Raw genomic sequence first — 21,956 nt, forward strand, 5'->3', positions numbered from 1 at the left:
ATTTCATAAAATAAAATTTTTATAGCAGAAGTATTTTTAAATATTATTAAATTATAAAATTATTAAATATATATAATTAGAGCAATTACATTGATCTCAATTATAATGAATATTATGACAGTAGTTATAATATACGTTCACTGAGTTAGATTATCGATTAGATTTATGTGGTGAAAAATATTGATAAGTGAATGAATTTAGTGAATAATTTTTTAGCATCATGTTTTTCAGTCATAAGAAGCAGCACAAATTTTTGCATAAGGCTAATGGCTTATTGTAGAATGCGTGTAATGGCCGCAGCACGAACTCTTGCATAATGCATAATGCATAGTGCATAAGGGAATCAACCAATCGAAATTCTTCTTTTCCGTGAAATGAGACGAAAGAAAAAATTCTGATTAGTTGATTTCCTTATGCACTATATATTATGCATTATGCAAGAATCTGTGCTATGGCCATAAGGCATAAGAAAATCAATCTATGAGAATCCTTCATATTCTGATTGGTTGAATCTGTTATGCTTTATGCCTTATGCGTTATACAGCGTTATACAAAAGTTTGTGCTACAGCCTATAATTGACAAGAAGTATACTCGATGCAGTACACTCACTCCGATAATCTGCCCCACTCACTTCTGGCTGGGAATTCATCGCATCATTATATGACGCGTTGTATAGTCTCGATAAAACTTCCTACGAGGTCATACGTGAAAACACAGTCGAGTCATGCAACGTGTTTTAATGTACTTTGAATCGAATACTGATTGAGTAATTATTTTTTTTTCGGCGAGGATTTTTTTTATAACGTTTTTTTTCTTATTTATAATACTCGAGGTAAAAATGTTACACAGCAAATATTACACTTGTCGGTGTAAGTTGTCGCGATTCAGTCAACCGAGTCGAGTGTGAATGCGTGAATACGTAATAAATCAAAGTGGAATTTTCGAATTTGCTAGAAAAGAGTGAACTTTTTATCATGAGATACGTCGCGGCGCTTGATGTTGGTACCACTACAGTACAATTTCACATTCTTAATGAGAAAGCAGTCACAATAGCTTCTTCGATGGAAAAGGTTTGTTGCGATTAATTCCCTATAAAAATTTGGATGATAAATAAACATGAATTCGAATTTATATTTGAACATAGACTTCAAATAAAACTCACAAATAACAACTAAGGGCTAATAAGCCAAACTAGATGTTTTTGCTAATAAGAAATTTAATGTCTATAATATAAAAATATTTAAATAAACGTTTCGACCTTATAACAATAAATCATTTGTTACATTAATTTAAAATTAAACAAAAACCGAAACAAAATGCATAATTATAATTCCAAATTAAATTTTTTTATTATAAAACTATGTGTGTGTGTGTGTGTGTGTGTGTGTGTGTGTGTGTGTGTGTGTGTGTATTCATATATACGCAATAACATATTTTATGAACTTGATTCCATATGGCAACCGCACTGCTTGTTATTAATATCATTTGCGCTTCTTATGAATTTGCATAACAATGGTAGTTAATGTCGTATACATTTTTAAATTGGATTATCTCCAAATAGAATTTAAATGTTAAACTTTATAAGTAAACTAAAATTAAAAATTATGTAATGTACAAAATTTGTTAATCCCACGAGATTAAAAGACATAAGAAAAAAATTTTAGAAAATATTATTAAAAAAATCCAATATCACATTTACATTGTTTGTTCACAATTATTCTATAATATATTACATTTTGTAAAACACTATATTTTACAAAAAACGAATATTAGTAGAAATTATATTTCAATGATAAAATTGATAAATTGGAATTAATATCAAATCAGTCATTTTAAATTTTATTTTTACTAATAATTCACGAATAAGATAAAAAATGAACAAATGTTCGTCTTTATGTTAATTTCATACTGCATAATAAATAAATAATAAGAAGTTATATATGCTTTCATTTTTCTCTTAATTATAAATCAATGGGAATGCTTTTCGCAATGTTTGTAAAAATCTTGTAAAGGAGTTGAAGGATTTTGTGTAATAACGTAAATAATAATAAAATTCATTTTCTGTCAGAGACAAAAAAAGAAATTATTTCTGTAATTTTTAAGCGATTATACAATCTTGCTATACTTATTTCCGAATTATCACGAAACGATAATATTTTAAATGTAAATAGATCTATAAAAAATGCATGCGTATGCCGTCGGAGAAAAGATAATTCTAATAAATTTGCAGCATGCTGATATAAGCATATATACTCGTCAGTTGAAAGAGAAGTTGCAGTGCACATTTTCGAAATTCATAATTAATCTTGTTCATAGACCAGTTGAACGTAAAAGATCATACACTGGTCATAATCTGTTCATTTATTGTAATCTGTAAGAATAATTGACTAATTACAGTCGAATGGGAAGAGAATAATTGACTATGATTGATATATTGATCATTACTGGACATTTAATTTATATGTTTTTTCATTTAACTTAACTAATTTCATGTACAACAGTTTTTGGTATGTATTAATCCAATTAATGCAAGAGATTAAATTTATTATTTAATTAAATTAATTTAATTTAGTTTATTACAAAGCTATAAGAAAAAGACTACATGTTAACAGAGTAATAGACATAAAGTATGATATAGTAGACTATAGTTAACATAAACATAAATACAATAGACAATAGTAGCTTACAAATTAGGTGTCAACAAAATTGCTATTACAAAGCCTATCAAAATAAGACAACAATAAGAGGTAAACTAATAATTGAAAACACATACATACACACATACACATCCACAAACATAATTACATTAATTTCGTTTGAATACTGTGACGTAATAAAACGTGAGAACAGCGCAACGAAAGGAGGATAGAGAAGGAGAGATTTCTTGAATCAGAAAGGGAATTAAAATATTTGATAGAAGTGTAGGAAAAAACAGCACGGAACTTAATCGATCGATATATAGGGAAGGATAATCTTAATATCTGGTGACAAGAGAATTAAAACAGGAATGATGCTCAGAGTTCAACTGAAGGAGATATAGAGGAACATTGGAGCAAAGAAGAGAAAATACAAGATAGCATAGATGAAGAATAAAACGTTGCCGCATTTTAAGCCAATCAGATCTCTGATAATACGGAGATATGTAGTCGTATTTACGAACATAATAGGGGAAGCGGAGACAAGAATTTTGGATACGCTATATACGATTTAGTAGATGTTGATTAAGAGCAGAAACGTAGATAACATCAGCATAATCAAAAAGAGAAATAACAAATAATTGAGACGTGAGGAGTTTTTTGAGAGTAGGAAAAAATGGAAAGAAATAAAGAAGATGAAAACAAGTATAAGCAACAATACTTGACGACCATGTGTGATTCGAATGATCTGACATGAATCAAAGACATCAAGGATATCAAGAATCTTAATATAGAAGGAGCGAGGAATTGGAATAGAATTAAGAGAAATTTCAAAGAATTGAATACAGGATAACAATAATGAGGAACCGACAATTAGCAAGGATGATTTAGAAGGATTTAGATGCAGGGTATTATTAGTGGATCATTCGGCGATAGATTTTAAATCTGTATTTAAAGCAGAATAAGTTGTTAAAACATCAAATGGGTGAAAGAATTTGAGAAGAATTATGTCATCTACATGAAGAGCTCGGAGGACAAAGAAATATTAGACAAATCAGAGACAAAGATATTAAAGAGTAGAGAGGTCCGAAAATGGAACCCTGAGGAATATCCGAGAAAACAGCACGAGTAGATAAAAAAAGAGGAAAAGGATTATATACGAGGACTTGTTGCGTGCGATTTGTAGAGAACGAACAGATTAGCGAGAGAGCAGGATGAGAAAGACCGCATAACTTCAGTTTAGCTAAAAGTAGATCATGATTGATGATATCGAAAATCTTTGTGAAGTCAAGCGCAACGATGGAAGTAAGGCAACAATTGTCGAAATTACGAAGCACGACGTCAGAGATGTGAAGCAATTCCGTCGTCGTGCTATGAGATTGATGAAAACCAGACTGACAGGAGGGAAGAATATTAAAATTGGAGACAAAGGCATTTAGTTGTAAGAAGCAGATATACTTAAGCTTTGAGAGGAAAGGAGGAAGCGAGATAGGGCGAAAAGAAGAAGGAGAAGAAGGGTTATTGGTTTTAAGAATGGGAAAAACAATTGAGTGTTTCCAAGAGAAGGGAAAGGTACTGTGAAAGGGGGAGAAATTTAACATATAGAGAAGGGAATTATAATTAATTAACTTTTAATTAAAATCTGTTTGCATTGCTCGAAAAATGCCTCAAAATGCCTCAAAATTTATATTTAAAATGAAATAAATATATATTCAGGCGTTAAAGAAAGAGAAAGGGAAGATGCTAAATGCAAAAAAATGGAAACAATTCAGACAGATGTTCTGATTGGATTTTAAATGTGTTATATGCACGCTTCGATTTACTGTGTAAGTCATTTGCGCAAATATATCGAACAAATTTTTATATGTGTTCAGGTCATTTGTGCAGTCAAAATAACAGTGCAGTTTTTTGACATATGTTCAAGTAAATTTCCATATGATTTGTGCAAGCATACTTTATCGCGTATGACTGCCATAATAGTTAGAGAAAAAATAAAAGTGGAGAAAGAAGTAAATGCAAAAATAGAATGCTCTTAAGGTCACAAAGTTATTACTACAGTGTAAAGGTGCTCCTTAGTATCTTCTGCGAATTAATAAGGTCACAACAAAGAGACTGTACTTACTTATAAATGTTTAATATCGATTTAATTATCGAACAAAGTATTCATAATTAAAAAAAAATTAAAAATTAAAACATGCGATTAAAAATTGTTAATATCTTCTTCCGAAAAAAAAATAAAATAAATGTTAAGCTATAATTTCAAAGTTATTAAATTAAATTGATAGGCTAAATCGAATATATGGATAAAATAAAAATAAAATAAAAATAAAATCTTTTTCTAATTTTTATAATCTTTTTCTAGGTAAATCTGATATATCCAGAGCCTGGTTTTGTGGAGATAGATCCCAATCATCTATGGCAGATCATAATAAAAGTAATCAAGGATACTTTAGATCGTAAGTTATTATTATAATAGCATCTTCTTTTGAAAGGCATCAAAATTTAATAAACTCTTTCTTAATCATTTCTTAATAATAATAAAAAAAGTCCCTATGAGGCTTCATCTGTGCACATTAGTAGTTTCTCTTCCTAATAGAAATGCTATAATAAAAAAAATATATATAAAAATTTAAAATATATCAATTGTTTTTGAAAAATATGTCGATGTGGATCCTTTTGAACTCCACAATCTATCATCTGGAATCGATGAACGCAGAAAAGTTTGGTTTTTCACGCATTTTCAATAGATAAAGCTTTAATTTGAGCCACAATTGATCGTATCTCTATTAATTACACATAAATAAATTTTATGTAAATCTTATATAAATTTTACGTAAATCTTAAAAAATTTTATGTAAATCTTATATAAAAAATTTTATAAAACTTACAAAAGACGGCTAAATGTATTTCTCAGATAGCAACGTGTCTGTCTTGTTGCTGACATGTTGCTTGCTAAGTATGCCTTGCTAAGTATGTGTTGTTATCAAAATTGCAATAAAATTGTTATTGACAAAATTGCAACTGAATCCTCATTTGTTAATATCTTCATGATAATGTTGAGTATCAACTTTCTAGCAATATGCCGATAACTTTAAAATCGTTATTATCAAAATTTATATTATTGCCATCATGTTGCCATAATAATATGTAGCATCATACAATGCTGTCATATTGCTGACAACGCAAGATAACATTGACGCAGCTATTTTGCTGTCAATATATATAAAACTGCTGGCAATACATATACACGTTATCTGCATGTTGCTACAATGTCGGTTTATTCAAAATCATTGAAGACAAATCTAAAACAAGTTGCCAGCATCATAAACAATCACAGATTTATGCATTTTGCTGAGACACGCTTTGCTATCTGGGTTAGTTTTTTAACTTTCACTTTAATTTGTGAATAAGATTATTGATTAATAAATTTTTACGTAATAGCATCGAATATAATAATATAAGCTGCATGATATATTGAGGCTTGAGTTGAGTTTTAGCTACTCGTCGAAAGTGTGTCGAACCTCATTTCTGTATTTCGAACTGTTCTAGAGATATCCGTAAACCAAGATGAACGCCAATTGGATGCATTGAAGTAAGAAATAATAAATACTTGTTAATATGATTTCGATTATATTATAATTTATATGTGATTTCGATTTTAATTAAATCTGTATTTTCAGATCTTATTGAAATCATTTTATTCAAACAAATAAAACTTTTCTTTATATATCTATTTGATTGGACAATAGAATTCCAATGAAGAATGACAATAGAATCATTGTCGAATCAATGTCGAATTTAATGATTTCGACGTCGAATCGACATCGATTTGATGTCGATTCCATTGTCATTTCTCTGGGATGTTTACTTTCCATTTAAATAAAAATTTATGCAAGTATCTTTCTGTGGGTATCTAATATCCTAAATATTTAACTATCATCATGATTTATCACTTTTGTTCATTAAAAATTAAAAATAGATATGAGGAATAAATAGAGATATATCTTAGTTTTAGATTCCATCACCTACTGATATCCTTTATATATTTGGCTTGTTTTTGTTTTATTTTTAAAAAGTTATTTTTATTCATTTATAACAATAATTAGATTAATTTGCTTTATTTATGATTACAGATAGCGGAATCAATTCGAAGAATATTACTTGCATTGGAATTTCATCGCAACGCGCCAGTTTTATTACTTGGAATTTGAAAACTGGAAAATGCTACCACAGGTAGAATGCTATAAAAGATGCAACAGTAATGATTCGATAAAAACAATTTGATTTAAACTTATTAATTTCAAAATTGATTTATGAGGTTTCGTACGTATATTTATATTACGTATTGTATATTTAACAATTAACTATAATTGTTATGTTATTGAATTAAACAAGGATGTATCGAAATATTATAATTATGATTGTTATTTTTAACAGATTTATAACATGGAAGGATCAACGAGCGGCTACTTTAGTCAAGGAATGGAATCAATCAATAATAATGAGAGGTTTAAGAATGGGCGCGAGTATCTTGTATACATTTACAAGAAGAAAACGATTTTTAGCTGGCAGCGTGCTAAAATTTATGAATATGCAGGTTGAAATGTTTTAACAGTCAATTCTGTTATAAATTTGATTATTAGATCGTCATATTTCATCAAATTTGAGTTATTATTAGCATAATTTTGTAATAGAACTTATAGACTTTCTCAAAATTTTTTCAATAATTAATGATCTAAAATCTTTATTTCCCTTTAATTCAGGTGACTTTAAAATTAGTATGGGCTCTTCAGAATATATCAGGTCTCCGAGAAGCTATGAAGCAAAATGAAGAGGTAGCGTTTGGAGGTGTGGATTGTTGGCTCTTATATAAATTAACAGGTAAAACAATATTTTTCTAATATAAAACTTAATAAATGTTATATGTAATAGTTACCTGTATATAAACATATACATGTAAATGTCAAATGTAATAATAATAATAATAATAATAATAATAATAATAATAATAACAATAATAATAATAATAATAAAGTAATAATATTTATTCGCTATATTATGGCCAATTAATATTCATTTTGTTTGTTATAGGAAAGCACATAATGGATGTTTCAAGTGCCTCAGCAACTGGTATTTTTGACCCGTTTACAATGGAATGGGCTAATTGGGCGTTAAATATTTTAAAACTGCCACAAAAAATTTTTCCAGAAGTAGTTGATACAGCAGGATATTTTGGAATTACTCCTAAAGACATATTCGGAGCTGAAATTCCAATTTATTGTTCAGTAAATAATTTCATATAATTGTTTAACTTCATTACAACAATTATAGTAAAGTATACACTACGTATGAAATCTCATTAATTAATTTTAGAGTTAATAAGTTTCCTAATAATATGTTGATAAAATTAGATGGCTGATCAAGCAGCATCTTTATTTGGTTCAGGATGTTTTAAGCTTGGCGATCTCAAAATTACTATGGGGACAGGTACTTTCATGAACGTTAACATAGGACGGGAACCACACGCATCCATTGCTGGTAATTTTGCATATTTATATCGCTAAAAATATAATTTTTAAAAATTTAAAAAAATTTTTTAAAATAATAGAGCTAAAATGGAAAAATTTATAGGACTTTATCCAGTTGTCGGATGGCGAATTGGAAAAGAATTAGTATACGTTGTAGAAGGATCTTCAAGCGACACCGGTGTAATAATTGAGTGGGCTAAATCAATAGGTAATTTATAAAACTTAATAAACATTATCAAATTTATATACATATACAATATTGTTTAATTTATATAATATTATTAATTTTTTGATTATCATATATAAGATATCTTTATATTTTTTTGCATCATATAATATTATAAATTAAATTAAAAATTTTTACTTTATTTATAATTTTTACTTTATTTTTGTGAGTTCAAATAATAGTAATTTTCATTTTCATATATTTTTAAAATAATGTATTTTAATTATGACACACACAATGATATTTTACCTTTTTAAGTAAAAAATTAAATAAAATTTTGAGAAATATACAATCTATTTTACTTTTTATTCAAAAATTGCTAATTGAAAACGATGGAATAATTCGCAAATATAAAATGTTTTCACTAGATGAAATTAACTGCACTTCGATTCTATCCAGCATAGAGATAGCTGCACTTGATTTCATTTATTAAGTACATTCCAATTATTATATATATATATGCGAATCATGTCTTATTGCTTTCTAAATATATATTGAAAAATATTTTACGCTCTAATAATTGTGAGGGTTTACATAGGGGCTTACACTGTATAAATAATATACATGTAAGTTTTTAAAGCAAAAAGTAATATTTTATTTCTTTGAAGGAATTTTATATATATAGTACCATTACATGTACATTGATTTCTATTTACGTTTGCTGCAGGAATTATAAACAATGTTTCGGAAACATCCGATGCGGCAAATTCGGTTAATGACACCGATGGAGTATATTTCATTCCGGCATTCAGCGGATTACAAGTATGTTTTATTATATTAAATTATTTAATCAAAAAGTCATATATAAGAATATTATAAAATCATTTCTTCTCACACAAAAATATATACGTTTTTGTAGTTTAATCAAGAAAATTATTTTCTCTAAACATTTCTTAACTATAAAAATAAAAGACAATATATATTTAAAAATATATATTATATCTTTTAATTTTAATAACAAATATATATAAAATATTATTGCAATTTTTACTTAATATTTTTATTTAAACTAATATTTAACTAATATTTTTATTTAAACTAATATTTGAAAAATATTTTTTATTTATTTTATAACGTTCAGAAGAAAAAGAAAATATTAAAGCATATAGATATATAATTAAGATAAAAAATAATAATGGACCCGTGCGAAAATATATAATTATACTATACATCGCTTATTATTTCAGGCGCCCATAAATGATTATACAGCTGCAACTGGTTTCTTCGGTTTGAAGCCCACTACAAAAAAAGAACACATTATTCGATCTCTATTGGAAAGTCTCGTTTTCAGGATACAGCTACTTTATGAATGCTTATGCAAGGAAACTTCTTTTACATATCAAAAAATAAAGTAAAAATTATACAATGATGTGCTTAAAAATCTATATTTATAATCTGCGTAATTAATGATACAAAAACTATTACAATATTATAAAAGAGAAAGAAATGTTTTGTTTATCTGTACTATTGATTTCTAACTTCTGCTATTTCTAATGTAACTTTATTTTAATATTTAAATATTTATATATAAACATAATTGATAATAATTGATAATATTGATAAATTGATATTGATAATAATATTTATATATAATATGGTATTGAACTAATACAAAATATTATTCTTTAGAGTCGATGGTGGAGTTACAAAGAATGATTTTGTTATGCAATCATTAGCTGATTCGACGGGATTGGAAGTGGAGCGTCCGGTATCTGTCGAAATGTCCATTTTAGGAGTAGCTTTTCTGGCTGGTTTACAATGTGGTACAAAAAAATTTCTATTATTATAATACTTCATCTATATTTTATATTTTATAATTGAACAATTTATTAGAAATTAATATTACTTTTTTTTTATGTCTCAAATTCGTGCGGTTCTTTGTGTTGCACTATCTTTAATTCAAGTATAATTTAGAGTATTCATTTATTAACTTTTAATTGCTCCGACAAACTATTGAACGCGCATTTTTAAATAATATAATAATCGAATATTAAAAGTTATACGATTAAATAACTGTACTTACAATGATAATATATAACTTTTAATATATTGTTTAATACAATAATTTCAATACAGGAATTTGGAAGAACAGAGAAGAACTATTAGAATTCCGTCAAACGGACAAAATATTCAAACCAAACGAAGAATCGCGATTATCTTATCAATATGCGCTGCATCAATGGAAACGCGCAGTGGAGCGATTTAAAAATTGGTATTGATGCATTATTAAATGTAAGATTAAATCTATAATCAAATTTAATCTAAGATGAGTGATTATATCGTTCTTTTATACTAAAACAGTGATTATATTTGACAGTGATTATATAGTGCCAATTTGACACTATAATATCAAATTTAATTATCGTTTTAGTATGAAATACTGTAGATTTAACACAAAAAACACAACAGTGTAATAAATAAAAACAATTGTTAATGATATTGGGATATATTAGAATTTTTTATAATATGCAGGGTTATTATACATTTATATATTGATCAATCAGTATTTAGTAATAAGAATTAAAACAATTACATAAAATAATAGTATAGAAAGTAATTTTTCTAAAACGCGAAAATTCTATTAATGATATTACTTTTGTCATTTGTATTATATTGCAATATAATTTCAATATAATTCTCAATTAAAATGAAAATTTTAATAATCCAATTTCAGATCATATCAATAAAGTGAAAACATATCACATTTATCGCGTAATGCAAGGCTATTATAGGTCTCATAAGTCATAATATACAATCTAAAAATATTTTTATGCAGATCATTAAAAAAATTAATTTCTTGAATTATTTTCCTATAAAATTTAATAATTTAAACAGAAAAATAGAAATATATTATACAATTGTATGTACAATACTTTTTGTATAAACAATAATTATATTATATTTTGTAAATAATAAAATTAAGATTACACTTAATCTATTTATACATAGTCAACTTATTTTTTATCATATATTATTCAATTTATCTTTGTAGAATACGCACGTACATCAATTTCCATGAGTGTAACTCAAAAAATGATATTAAGATTTTATATTTATACTTCATTTAATTAAAATTAAGATCGCAAATGGTGCATTATTTTATCATGTAATTTTATAATAAAGTGCTAAATATGATGCTGCAGATTACTATTATTTATTACCGTTGGTTAAACTTGCTTCTCGGTAGCGAGGGAAAGTCAAACAAGGATAACCGAATGAGTAATTGAAAGTGTATAACATACACTACTAGCGTGTAATAAATGAAATTGCATGACCTACGTAAGCTGATACATATTAGGACACGAGATCGCTTATCACTTATTAGTTGCTAACTGGCTACAATGTAGAATTCATTAAGAATAACACGCATCTCGTCCAAGTCAAATTTAGTCTTACAGACATAGAATAGGCTATCTAGTTCTTTCCATATTTTACGACAACTTGGTCGTATTCACAGTTAAATGGCAGCTTTCAGTGTCTGAAATTTATTGTTTGTACGACTATCGTTTCAACGAAAAAACTGTGTTCAACTACATGTAAAATTGAAAAAACAATTTACACTTATTCATAAAGTTAATCATAGCGTTATTTAATATAATTACATATTTATTACTATTTATTACTATTTATACAAATTAATCAATTTAGATTGATTTATTACTATTTATACAAATTAATCAATTTAGATTGATAGTGAATGATTCATCACAAAATGATGTCGGGTGTGAAAAATTTGAAACAGGCAGTTATGCCTATTATATGGCTCAATTGTATATTTTGCATGGGAATATTCGAAATACCCATAAATCGCCCACGATATTTTCTGAGTATTTCCTATGTCATCTCGATAATGACTGGATATTTCATCATATTTTACAAAGGAATTCATAGCTTCCTGCAAGCGTTTGCTTTTGAGTTTGTAATATTTCATTATGTCTTGGGAGTCCATGTCTTAGTTGCTGTTTTAGCTATAATTCTGTTTTGGTGGAAATCAGAGGTATGTAACAAACGTAAATTTAATGTAAAATTAGTAGATATGATATATTAAAATTATGGAAAGATTACTAACGGAGTTACAGAAATATCGGTTAGCTAATTTCAAAATATGTTAATAAAGAATTTTTTTTGTTATATTCTTTTTGTAAATATAAAACAACGTTAAGTAATACATTTGAGATAGATAGATTGAATATATTGAGATTGTGTAGATTTTTTCTCTTGACATCATGATATTTTATGTTTTCGAATAATTATTATTAAACAAATTTACTAATCTAATGAATTTCGACATTTAAAGAATATGAACAACATAATTAAGAGCAATGGTATAGCGGACCGTACTTTAAACACGCTGGGCATAAAAATAGAATATGAGAAAACCTCCCGCAACATTCTAAATTTTGTGGCTATCTGGTCGGTGTGCACGATAACAGTAAACATCTTGTATATAATATGGCTTTATCATAATGTTGGATGCTGGATTGCTTTTTACAGCTGCATATGTATCTGTTTTCCAGTTACGATAAATTCTGTAGTAGAGCTTACCTTCGCTTCGCTTATCAGGCAAGAATATATTTCTTAAAAAAATATTTACGTATCTTATAAAAAATTTATCTAAAATACAAAAATTGATAAGATTTCTTTATCTTGATTTCCAACATATTTATTAATCATAATAATGTTTTTTTAATATAAAAATTATGCGTTTCGCGGGTTTCCTCCAGATGTTCATGTCCAGATCCATTCTTGAAATGTTAACGTTTCATGAACCTTGCAGTCCACTTCATATACTGGTGTCTTGCCCTGATGCTGCTCCTTGTCCTGTTGAAGAAGACTGCAAGTTTCACGAAACGTTGGCATTCCAAGAATGGATCTGGATACGGAGAAAATCTGCGAAACGCATAATCTTTATACAGAAAGTACCCACGGAAGCTTCAAGAATATTAATGTTTTTTTAAATTGTTGCAATGGAAAGTAAATATAATAATACTACTCTTTTTATTTGAATATTGATTAAAATTACAATGTGGCAGATGTATTAAAACCAGATTTCAAAAGACAAATATTCTAATCAACGATGTAATGCTCTGTGCAAATGAATCACATGCCATCAAGATTCGTAATAAGCATGAAAATACATCTATTACATTTATAATGGTAAATTATAAAATCCATAAAGACAAAATAATGCATCTCATTCGGACGCTAAGGTAAGATCAATAATAATTCTCGTTTCTATTAATTTTGATTAGTTTGCTGTATGATAATTAAAAAAACATGATAAAAAAATCTGATAAAAATGAAATCAATGTATGATACTTTAACAATTATTTGTTTCTTACGTATTTTTTTATGATATCTATTAAATTAATGACAAATGTAAATATTTCTACTAAAAATTAAGCCTATTTTATATATATTTTTCCTTTGTCTCAATTTCTCACATAAAACACACACACAATATGTGTGGCTTATATAAATTATTTAAATAACTTAGTATTTAAAAGTTCAAAGTTTATTAGTTAAATAATCATTAATAATGAATAATTAATTGATATTTCTTTGTCAAAGACACTTACATCTAGAAATTACAAAAACAGGACGACAAATAAATAATATTTATTGTCTGCAACTTTTACTTGAATTAGCGGTTCATTTTACAATAGTGACATCGAGTATTTATTGTTTATATCTTACATATTCTGGCCAATTACACACAGTCAATAACGAAAAGATTATTGCCTTGGCAATATGGACGTTCATATATTCAATTAAAATTATATTAATGAATGGACTTTGCACAAGTGTATCATCCGAGGTATAAAAAACTATTTTTATAAAAATAAATATACAATATATGCATTATTTAGAATTAAGTTAAGTTAGAATTAAGTTATCATGTTTAAGAATATTACATAAATTATTTTTTATATACATATTAATTCTATATACTCAGTGTATCTCTTAAATACTTATATGTATATACGAGCATAATAATTCTTCATGAAAATATATATAACGTATTGTCCGATTTATTCATGACTTTACATTAAATTCATATCGTGAATTAATAATTATTTCAGGCATATAAAACTGGTGAAATTATACAATCCTTTGAAGCGTCTATTATCGATGATGATATGAGAGAAGAGGTAAATCTATTTATGTTATTATTGATAATTATATAAATTAAATTAGAGCTATTTTCATAACGTAAAACATTATTTAATATTTATATAAAAATTAATTCATTTCAGAACTTATATAAATCACAGATTTGTATAAGTTCAATGTACTACATAATTTGAATAATTATATGATGTGGAAAAAAATTTATGCATTGAATTTTTTCTGCTAATAACACTGCAGGTTTCTATGACGATGACATAACGTGTTCTAGAAAGTCTAACGAATACGTTCAGTATAATTTTATCATTGACGATTGCACATGCAATTTTTTATATCAATAATTGTTGAAAATAGTTTTTTTAGTACCGACGAATAAAATGTGATTTTTAACAAAAACAGAATATGTATTGTGGAATTATTTGGAATGGATTTTGATTGGAATTATTCAATTATTTTCTAGATTTTTAAGTTTTATAAGTAAAACGGAATAATTTTAATTGAAATTCATTTTGATTTATTCCATGATAGTCCTGAAAAGTTTTTTTGTGAAATTCGAAAAGAATGAACCAGAAATTTATGAAATGCTACAAATAGTCTGATTATAAATTTCTAGCCAATTCTTTTACAAGAAATTTGATTTTCCTTATTATCAAAATATCACGCCCCATTCCGATAATGCAAAAAAACTATTTCTACAATTATTGACAAAAAGCTGTAATCGTTAACCAAAATTATACTAAACGTATTTAGATTTTCTACTACGCCACTATAGAAACTTTTAGCGTTGCTGAAAAAATTCAGTACACAAACTTTTTCTTTATATGACATATATAAATATACAATATTTAGAAATATAATAAGAATGCAAAAATGTGTTTACAGATTCATCAATTTACACAACAAATAATACTTAGATCATTAAACTTTACCGCTTTTGGTTTCTTTTCAATTAATAATTCTCTTACCGGCAAGGTATGTTATTTACTATTTGTTTAACTTAATTAATTTAATAAGGTTCTGTTATTTATTTATTATTATATAATGTTTTTAATATATAATAATTATATATAACAAAATTAAAGTGAAAAGCTACATTATGTAATTATCAGATTAAAAAATGAAAAAGACAAGAAACTGCATATATTTTTTCAGTTCTTTGCCACGGTCACAACGTATGTGGTTATTTTAATACAAATAAACTTCGTACCTGTAACAATCCGTATGACAAAATAACGTATAAGATTGAATGAGACTTCAAATATGTTAGATGAACAATCTTTTATTAATAGAATTAATTTCAAAAAATAGAAGTTTATAAAGCAATTTAAGAGTTTACATAAAATATTACTCTTTATAAATGTCGTGTATTTAATATAGAATTAAATTTTTCTCAAACATATTCAAATGTATGCAATAAATTAATTTAAAATGTTTAACATTGTAAATTGATTAGTAAAATTTTATTATTTTTCTTATAGTTCTGCTTTTTCTTGCAATGCTGAAAATTTTAATAAATCAAATTGCAATGATTTAAAAAAGTAGATAGAATAGTATAATAATAAATTAACAAGATACAATTTTTTTTCTAAGTAATATATTTTTCATATCTGGTAAGAGAGAAAGAGTTGTAGTCTAAGTGTGATGTATGTATTGAACCAACCAGTTTTTTTTTCTTAAACATTTCTTTATTTCTTTCTTCCTTTAAATTTTTGAAAATTCCATATTAATTTTTTATGTAACAATGCAAATTTGTAATATATTTAATGTAAGAAAATTAAATATTTCTTTATAATATATGAAAATATATGTGACGATATAAAGCTCCTTTTATTGTTCATGTACAATTTTAGATATCATATTAAAATAATAAAATTTATTTGCAATATTTAATATCAAAAATTTATTGATTTATAAGGTTTTTTGTTTTTCAATATCTAAATAATGTGAATGATTCTTATCTATTGCATTTTATCTCATCTCATAAAATAAAAAAAAGGTTTATAAATTATTTAAATTTGTAAAAAATATTGTAAATTTCTTAATTTCTTAAAATCTATAGTTAATGAAACTTTTTAATATTTATTCTTACTAAATATTTAACTTTATATTCTTTGTCAGCAACTGAAAATACATAATAAGAATCACCATTTATATGTTCGAAAACCGAAATCTTATAACATAGTATAATTTACTACAATACTGTTAGAAAACAATGTAAATTGATTATCGATCAGTTCAACTAATTAAACAGTTATTGCTCTTGTGAATAATTATTCGTGAATAGTTATGCGATCTTGAAAGATTGATTGCATTCTACAAAAAATGTAATTTTACAATTGTTTGATAATCAATCTATTTGTACGTAGACCAATTACAGTACTTTTCGTATTATTATATTTTTCAATTTATACTCATTCTGTATGCATGTACAATCAATAGAAGTTCCATATAACTCAACAAGTAATATTAAATATCTATATTTATACTTCACTTAATTAAAAACTAGGTCAAAAGATGTACAATCATTTTATTAGAAATATGTTATAATAAATTATCGAGACAGAGATGAATTTACAGATTGCAATTATTTCTTGTCGCTATGTTAAACATGCTTCTTAGTAAAGAGAAAATGTCAGGCAAGTTATGCTTAACCAAACAAGTGATCGAAAGTATTATACAATACATATTACTGGCGTAAAACATGTGTGTAATAAGTGAAATTGCATGACTTATAAAGGCTAGTGATGATATCACATTAACATGCGAGATCATTTATCAGCTGTTAGTTGTTCGCTGATGAGAGAATTCATTAAGGTTAACACGCATTAGTACCCTGTTCAAGTTAAATTTAGTTTTTATAGACATTTAATAGATGTAACACGTTTTTTCCGTACTTTACGACAATTCGATCACACTCGCAATTAAACAACTTTCAGTGTACATTTCAGTTATTCGATATTCATCGTTTATATAACTTATCGTTTCAATGAAGATACCGTAGTAAGACTGTATATAAAAGTTAAAAAAAGGAGCTTATTCATAAAGTGTTAATTATAACATCATTTAATATCATTAAATATATATTTGTTAATAATTGTACAAATTGATCTAGATTGATAGAGAACGATTTAAAATAATGTCGAATGTGAGAAATTTGAAACAGGCAATTATGCCTATTATATGGCTCAACCGTATATTTTGCATGGGAATATTCGAAATACCGATAAATCGCCCACGATATTTTTTTAGTATTTTCTACGTCATCTCGATAATAATTGGTTACTTTACTATATTTTACAAAGGAATTGATATCTTCCAGCAAGCGTTTGCTTATGAGTTCATGATATTTCATTTTGTTTTGGGGATCAACATCTTAGTTGCCATCTTGGCTATAATTTTGTTTTGGTGGAAGTCAGAGGTACGTAAGTTTCATGTAAAAGCGGCAAGATAGAGATATGAACAAATTGCATTAACAAATTATAGAAATATCAATATTCAATTAATATAAGAATATAAAAGTCTTCCTCTTTTACATTCTTTTATGAATTATAGAAATGTTAAGTTTACGCGCATATACATATTTTTCTTTGACATCACAATGTCTTATGTTTACATAGTAACAATAAGTATTGTTGAACAAATTGACTATTTTATTAACAAATTTTAATTTTTAAAGAATATAAATATCATAATTAAAAGGAGTAATATAGTGGACAATACTTTAGAGGCATTGGGTATAAAAAGAGAGTATCAAAAGCACTTTCGCAATATTCTGTCTCTTATCGCTCTCTGGCTAATAGGCATGATAATAATATGCGTCTTGCACATAATGTGGACGTATATTAATGTTGGATACTGGCTTGCCTTTTATAGCTGCATATGTTTTATTTTTCCGATTATGATAAATTCTGTAATAGACCTCACGTTCGCCTCATTTATCAGGCAAGTAATATGTTTCTCAAAAAATACTCACACATATTATGAGAAGTTTGTGTTTTGTGAAGTATTAAAACTGTTAAAATTTTTTTAATTTCTAAGATATTTAATCGATTGTAGTTATTACGAAATATTTCTTTTTAAATTGTTTGAATAAGTGTAACACGCTTCTATTTACGTACTTGCGCACTGATCAAAATTACAATACCATAGATCCAAACCAAATTTCAGGAGATAAATACTCTAATCAATAATGTAGTATTCTATGTAAATGAATCAAATACTTTCAAGCTTCATAATCAGCATGAAAATATGTCTATTGCATTTGTCATGGTAAATTATAAAAATCACAAAGAAAATATAATGCATCTCATGCAGACTTTGAGGTAAGATCAATAATTATTCTTGCTCCTATATTATAAAGTTTCCATTAGTGTATTATAATAATTATATAAATTTGTAATAAATATATATTAAATATATAATACTTCAAAACAGTTGCATTTTATAATATTTATTGATAACATTTATTAAATTAATATAATATATAGACGTGCCAAAGCAAAACGTTTTGTAATTTTTTGGGAGAAAATAAAACTTATTTTCTTGAAAATTGTTATCTCAAAATTCTAAAAGAATTATTATATCATAATAAAAATATGAGTATTTTCTGCAAAAAATTTTAATTAAGTAATTTTAATTTTTAAAAATTATATTAAAGTTGTTAAAATTTCAATGTAAGTAAAAATAATATTTCAAAGTAAAAATACAAGTCAAATTATTGTAAGTCCAAATAAAAATGTATTAATCACATTATGGATTTACAATAGGTTTCGATTTTTACTATCCATTTTTCACTACTTAGCAGCACATTTCACACCAAACACAATACGTGATAGGATAGAGTATTTTAAAGTTATAATCTATTTATGAACTAAAATACATTTTCATGATTTTTGCACTTATAATGTTTTAATGTAAAACACAATAATTTTTGCAAACAGCAAAGAGCTTTAAGAGCTATTTTTACATTCTAACATAAATTATAGAAATCAAATTAAACGATCTAGCTGGATCTTAATGCTTGTATGATTCTTGTGAATTTATATTTTACGTATGTAGTTCCCAGAAACACATACCGAAATGATTTTTTGTTGAAACATTAACTCCACTAAACTACCGCAGTAATATCACACATACATAATATATAAATTCACATAAGAATTGTACAAACGTTAAGATCCAGCTAGATTGTTTAAGGCTTTGATTTCTATAGTTTATTACATATACGGTCCTATAATATATTATGTGTTTATACATTCTCCCTTTACATACGCACACACGTACGCACGCACATATGCGCGACGCATGCACGAATATTCAAAAAGATTTTAATATTATATTTAAATAATTACTAATTAATTAATATTTTTCTGTTAAAGACATTTACATTTGGAAATTACAAGAATAGGAAGACAAATTAATTCTGATTATTGTGTGCAATTTTTGTTCGAATTGGCAGTCCATTTTACGGTAGTAACATCGAATGTTTATTATTTATATTGTGTTTTTTCTGGTCATATAACGGTCAATAATGAAAAGGTTATTGCTATGGCAATATGGGGAAGCATTTATTTACTTAAAATTATATTAATAAATTGGCTTTGCACGAGTGCGTCAATCGAGGTAAAAAAAATATTTTTTGCGATAAAAATAAGATGCACGATTACAAATAATATTTAGAATGTAGTTATTCATAGTTAAACACATATCAAGTTTAAGAACATTACAGAATTTATTTCTTATATATAAATTATATATATATACTCAGAATATCTTTTAAATACTCACATAAATATAAAGTATAAATATATATAAAGTATTTTATTTTTCTCTGTAAATATATATGTATGCATCGCACACATACTGTTTAATTTATTTCTAGCTTTATATTAAATTCGCATCGTATACATAAATATTCATTTCAGGCATATAAAACAAGTGAAATTCTACAATCCTTTGAAGGATCTATTATCGATAATGATATGAAAGAAGAGGTAAGTCTGTTTATGTATTATTAATAATTAAGATGGAATTACAAAATGCTCGATTTTTTGAATGATAGCATACAGTCATACCTACTCTGATGTATGCTAAAATTCATGCATTGAGTGCTATATGCTGCATTCATAATTTTTATCATGGATTACTTCAGTTTATTTCCTTGCATACATCAATCAAAAGAAATAATTACTAATTTCGTAGTTATTTGTCAGACGTCAGATTGTATGCATCAAAGCATAGCAGCATGTATGTGTGTATGTATCTGTGCATACTTATCATTCAAAAAATCGAGCATCATGTAGTAATTTCATCTTTATATAAATCAAATTAGATTTTATAACATAAAATATTATTAATAAAATTTATATACAGAGACTATTTTATTTCACATATAAATTTCTATAAAATCAATGTATTGTTTACATAATTTGGGTATATAGTTATAATAATTAGGCATATAATAATAAGAATGTAAAAATGTGTTTACAGATTCATCAATTTACACAACAAATAGTACTTAATTCATTAAACTTTTCTGCTTGTGGTTTTTTTTCAATTGATAATTCACTTACTGGCAAGGTATGCTATTTATATATTTGTTTAACTTAATCGATTAAATGAGATAATATAATGTTATTTATTTTTTTCTAATAATAATGTTTTTAATATAATTTTATATAAAAAATTAAAATATGATACTACATTATTTAATATAATCATATGACATATTTAAAAATGAAGAAAAAGAAAAAAATCATATATATTTTTTTCAGTTTTGTACCACGGTCACGACGTATGTTGTTATTCTAATACAAATGAATACAATCGTAACATAATCTGTGCAACAAAATGATATGTAAAATAAAAAATTTGAGCACATTAGATAAATCTTCCATTAAAATACTACTATCCAAGGAGTAAAAATTTATGAAATAGTTTATAAGTGCTTTAAAAAAAAGTACTATGCTTTATAAATATCACGTGTATTAATGTTCAGGTAGAATATAAATTTTTCAAACATATTAAAGTGTATACATTAAATTCATTAAAAATATTTTATTATTGTATTATATAAACTTGATTAGTAAAGTATTAATGTTCAGGTAGAATATAAATTTTTCAAACATATTAAAGTGTATACATTAAATTCATTAAAAATATTTTATTATTGTATTATATAAACTTGATTAGTAAAGTATTAATGTTCAGGTAGAATATAAATTTTTCAAACATATTAAAGTGTATACATTAAATTCATTAAAAATATTTTATTATTGTATTATATAAACTTGATTAGTAAAGTATTAATGTTCAGGTAGAATATAAATTTTTCAAACATATTAAAGTGTATACATTAAATTCATTAAAAATATTTTATTATTGTATTATATAAACTTGATTAGTAAAGTATTAATGTTCAGGTAGAATATAAATTT

At 25.8% G+C, this 21,956-nt stretch overlaps 3 protein-coding genes across 3 annotated transcripts in view; all 3 read left to right on the forward strand.

Annotated features, from left to right (window-relative positions):
- The first annotated feature begins 654 nt into the window (after nucleotides 1–654).
- On the forward strand, nucleotides 655–11,115 carry LOC108689807 (putative glycerol kinase 5). The gene is made up of 13 exons (XM_018196744.1): nucleotides 655–1,071; nucleotides 5,000–5,093; nucleotides 6,771–6,870; nucleotides 7,075–7,234; nucleotides 7,401–7,518; nucleotides 7,729–7,922; nucleotides 8,049–8,175; nucleotides 8,269–8,373; nucleotides 9,059–9,153; nucleotides 9,579–9,742; nucleotides 10,021–10,154; nucleotides 10,468–10,623; nucleotides 11,066–11,115. The coding sequence occupies exons 1-12, from the start codon at nucleotides 976–978 to the stop codon at nucleotides 10,608–10,610; spliced, it is 1,530 nt and encodes a 509-aa protein (XP_018052233.1). The 5' UTR covers nucleotides 655–975; the 3' UTR covers nucleotides 10,611–10,623; nucleotides 11,066–11,115.
- Nucleotides 11,116–13,545: 2,430 nt separating this feature from the next.
- On the forward strand, nucleotides 13,546–15,753 carry LOC108689786 (gustatory receptor 68a-like). Its single transcript, XM_018196722.1, has 5 exons — nucleotides 13,546–13,601; nucleotides 13,963–14,209; nucleotides 14,475–14,543; nucleotides 15,403–15,492; nucleotides 15,673–15,753. Exons 1-5 carry the CDS (start codon nucleotides 13,546–13,548, stop codon nucleotides 15,751–15,753), a joined length of 543 nt encoding a protein of 180 aa, XP_018052211.1.
- Nucleotides 15,754–18,786: 3,033 nt separating this feature from the next.
- LOC108689787 (gustatory receptor for bitter taste 66a-like) overlaps nucleotides 18,787–21,956 on the forward strand; it is a 6,083-nt gene continuing 2,913 nt past the window's right edge. The window contains exons 1-4 of the mRNA XM_018196723.1: nucleotides 18,787–18,842; nucleotides 19,899–20,142; nucleotides 20,445–20,513; nucleotides 21,010–21,099. Of these exons, the coding sequence (XP_018052212.1) occupies nucleotides 18,787–18,842; nucleotides 19,899–20,142; nucleotides 20,445–20,513; nucleotides 21,010–21,099 (459 nt within the window). The remainder of the gene's footprint in view (nucleotides 18,843–19,898; nucleotides 20,143–20,444; nucleotides 20,514–21,009; nucleotides 21,100–21,956) is intronic.

The sequence above is a fragment of the Atta colombica genome, unplaced genomic scaffold (assembly GCF_001594045.1).
Source record: "Atta colombica isolate Treedump-2 unplaced genomic scaffold, Acol1.0 scaffold277, whole genome shotgun sequence".
Classification (NCBI taxonomy): Eukaryota; Metazoa; Arthropoda; class Insecta; order Hymenoptera; family Formicidae; genus Atta; species Atta colombica.

Coding starts and splice junctions, on each gene's coding strand:
- LOC108689786 (XM_018196722.1), top strand. CDS start 13,546: ATGGTAAATTATAAAATCCATAAAGACAAAATAATGCATCTCATTCGG. Junction 13,602..13,962: donor CATCTCATTCGGACGCTAAG/GTAAGATCAATA, acceptor TCTTTGTCAAAG/ACACTTACATCTAGAAATTA. Junction 15,493..15,672: donor ATAATTCTCTTACCGGCAAG/GTATGTTATTTA, acceptor ATATTTTTTCAG/TTCTTTGCCACGGTCACAAC.
- LOC108689807 (XM_018196744.1), top strand. CDS start 976: ATGAGATACGTCGCGGCGCTTGATGTTGGTACCACTACAGTACAATTT. Junction 7,923..8,048: donor AAATTCCAATTTATTGTTCA/GTAAATAATTTC, acceptor TGATAAAATTAG/ATGGCTGATCAAGCAGCATC. Junction 8,176..8,268: donor ACCACACGCATCCATTGCTG/GTAATTTTGCAT, acceptor AAAAATTTATAG/GACTTTATCCAGTTGTCGGA.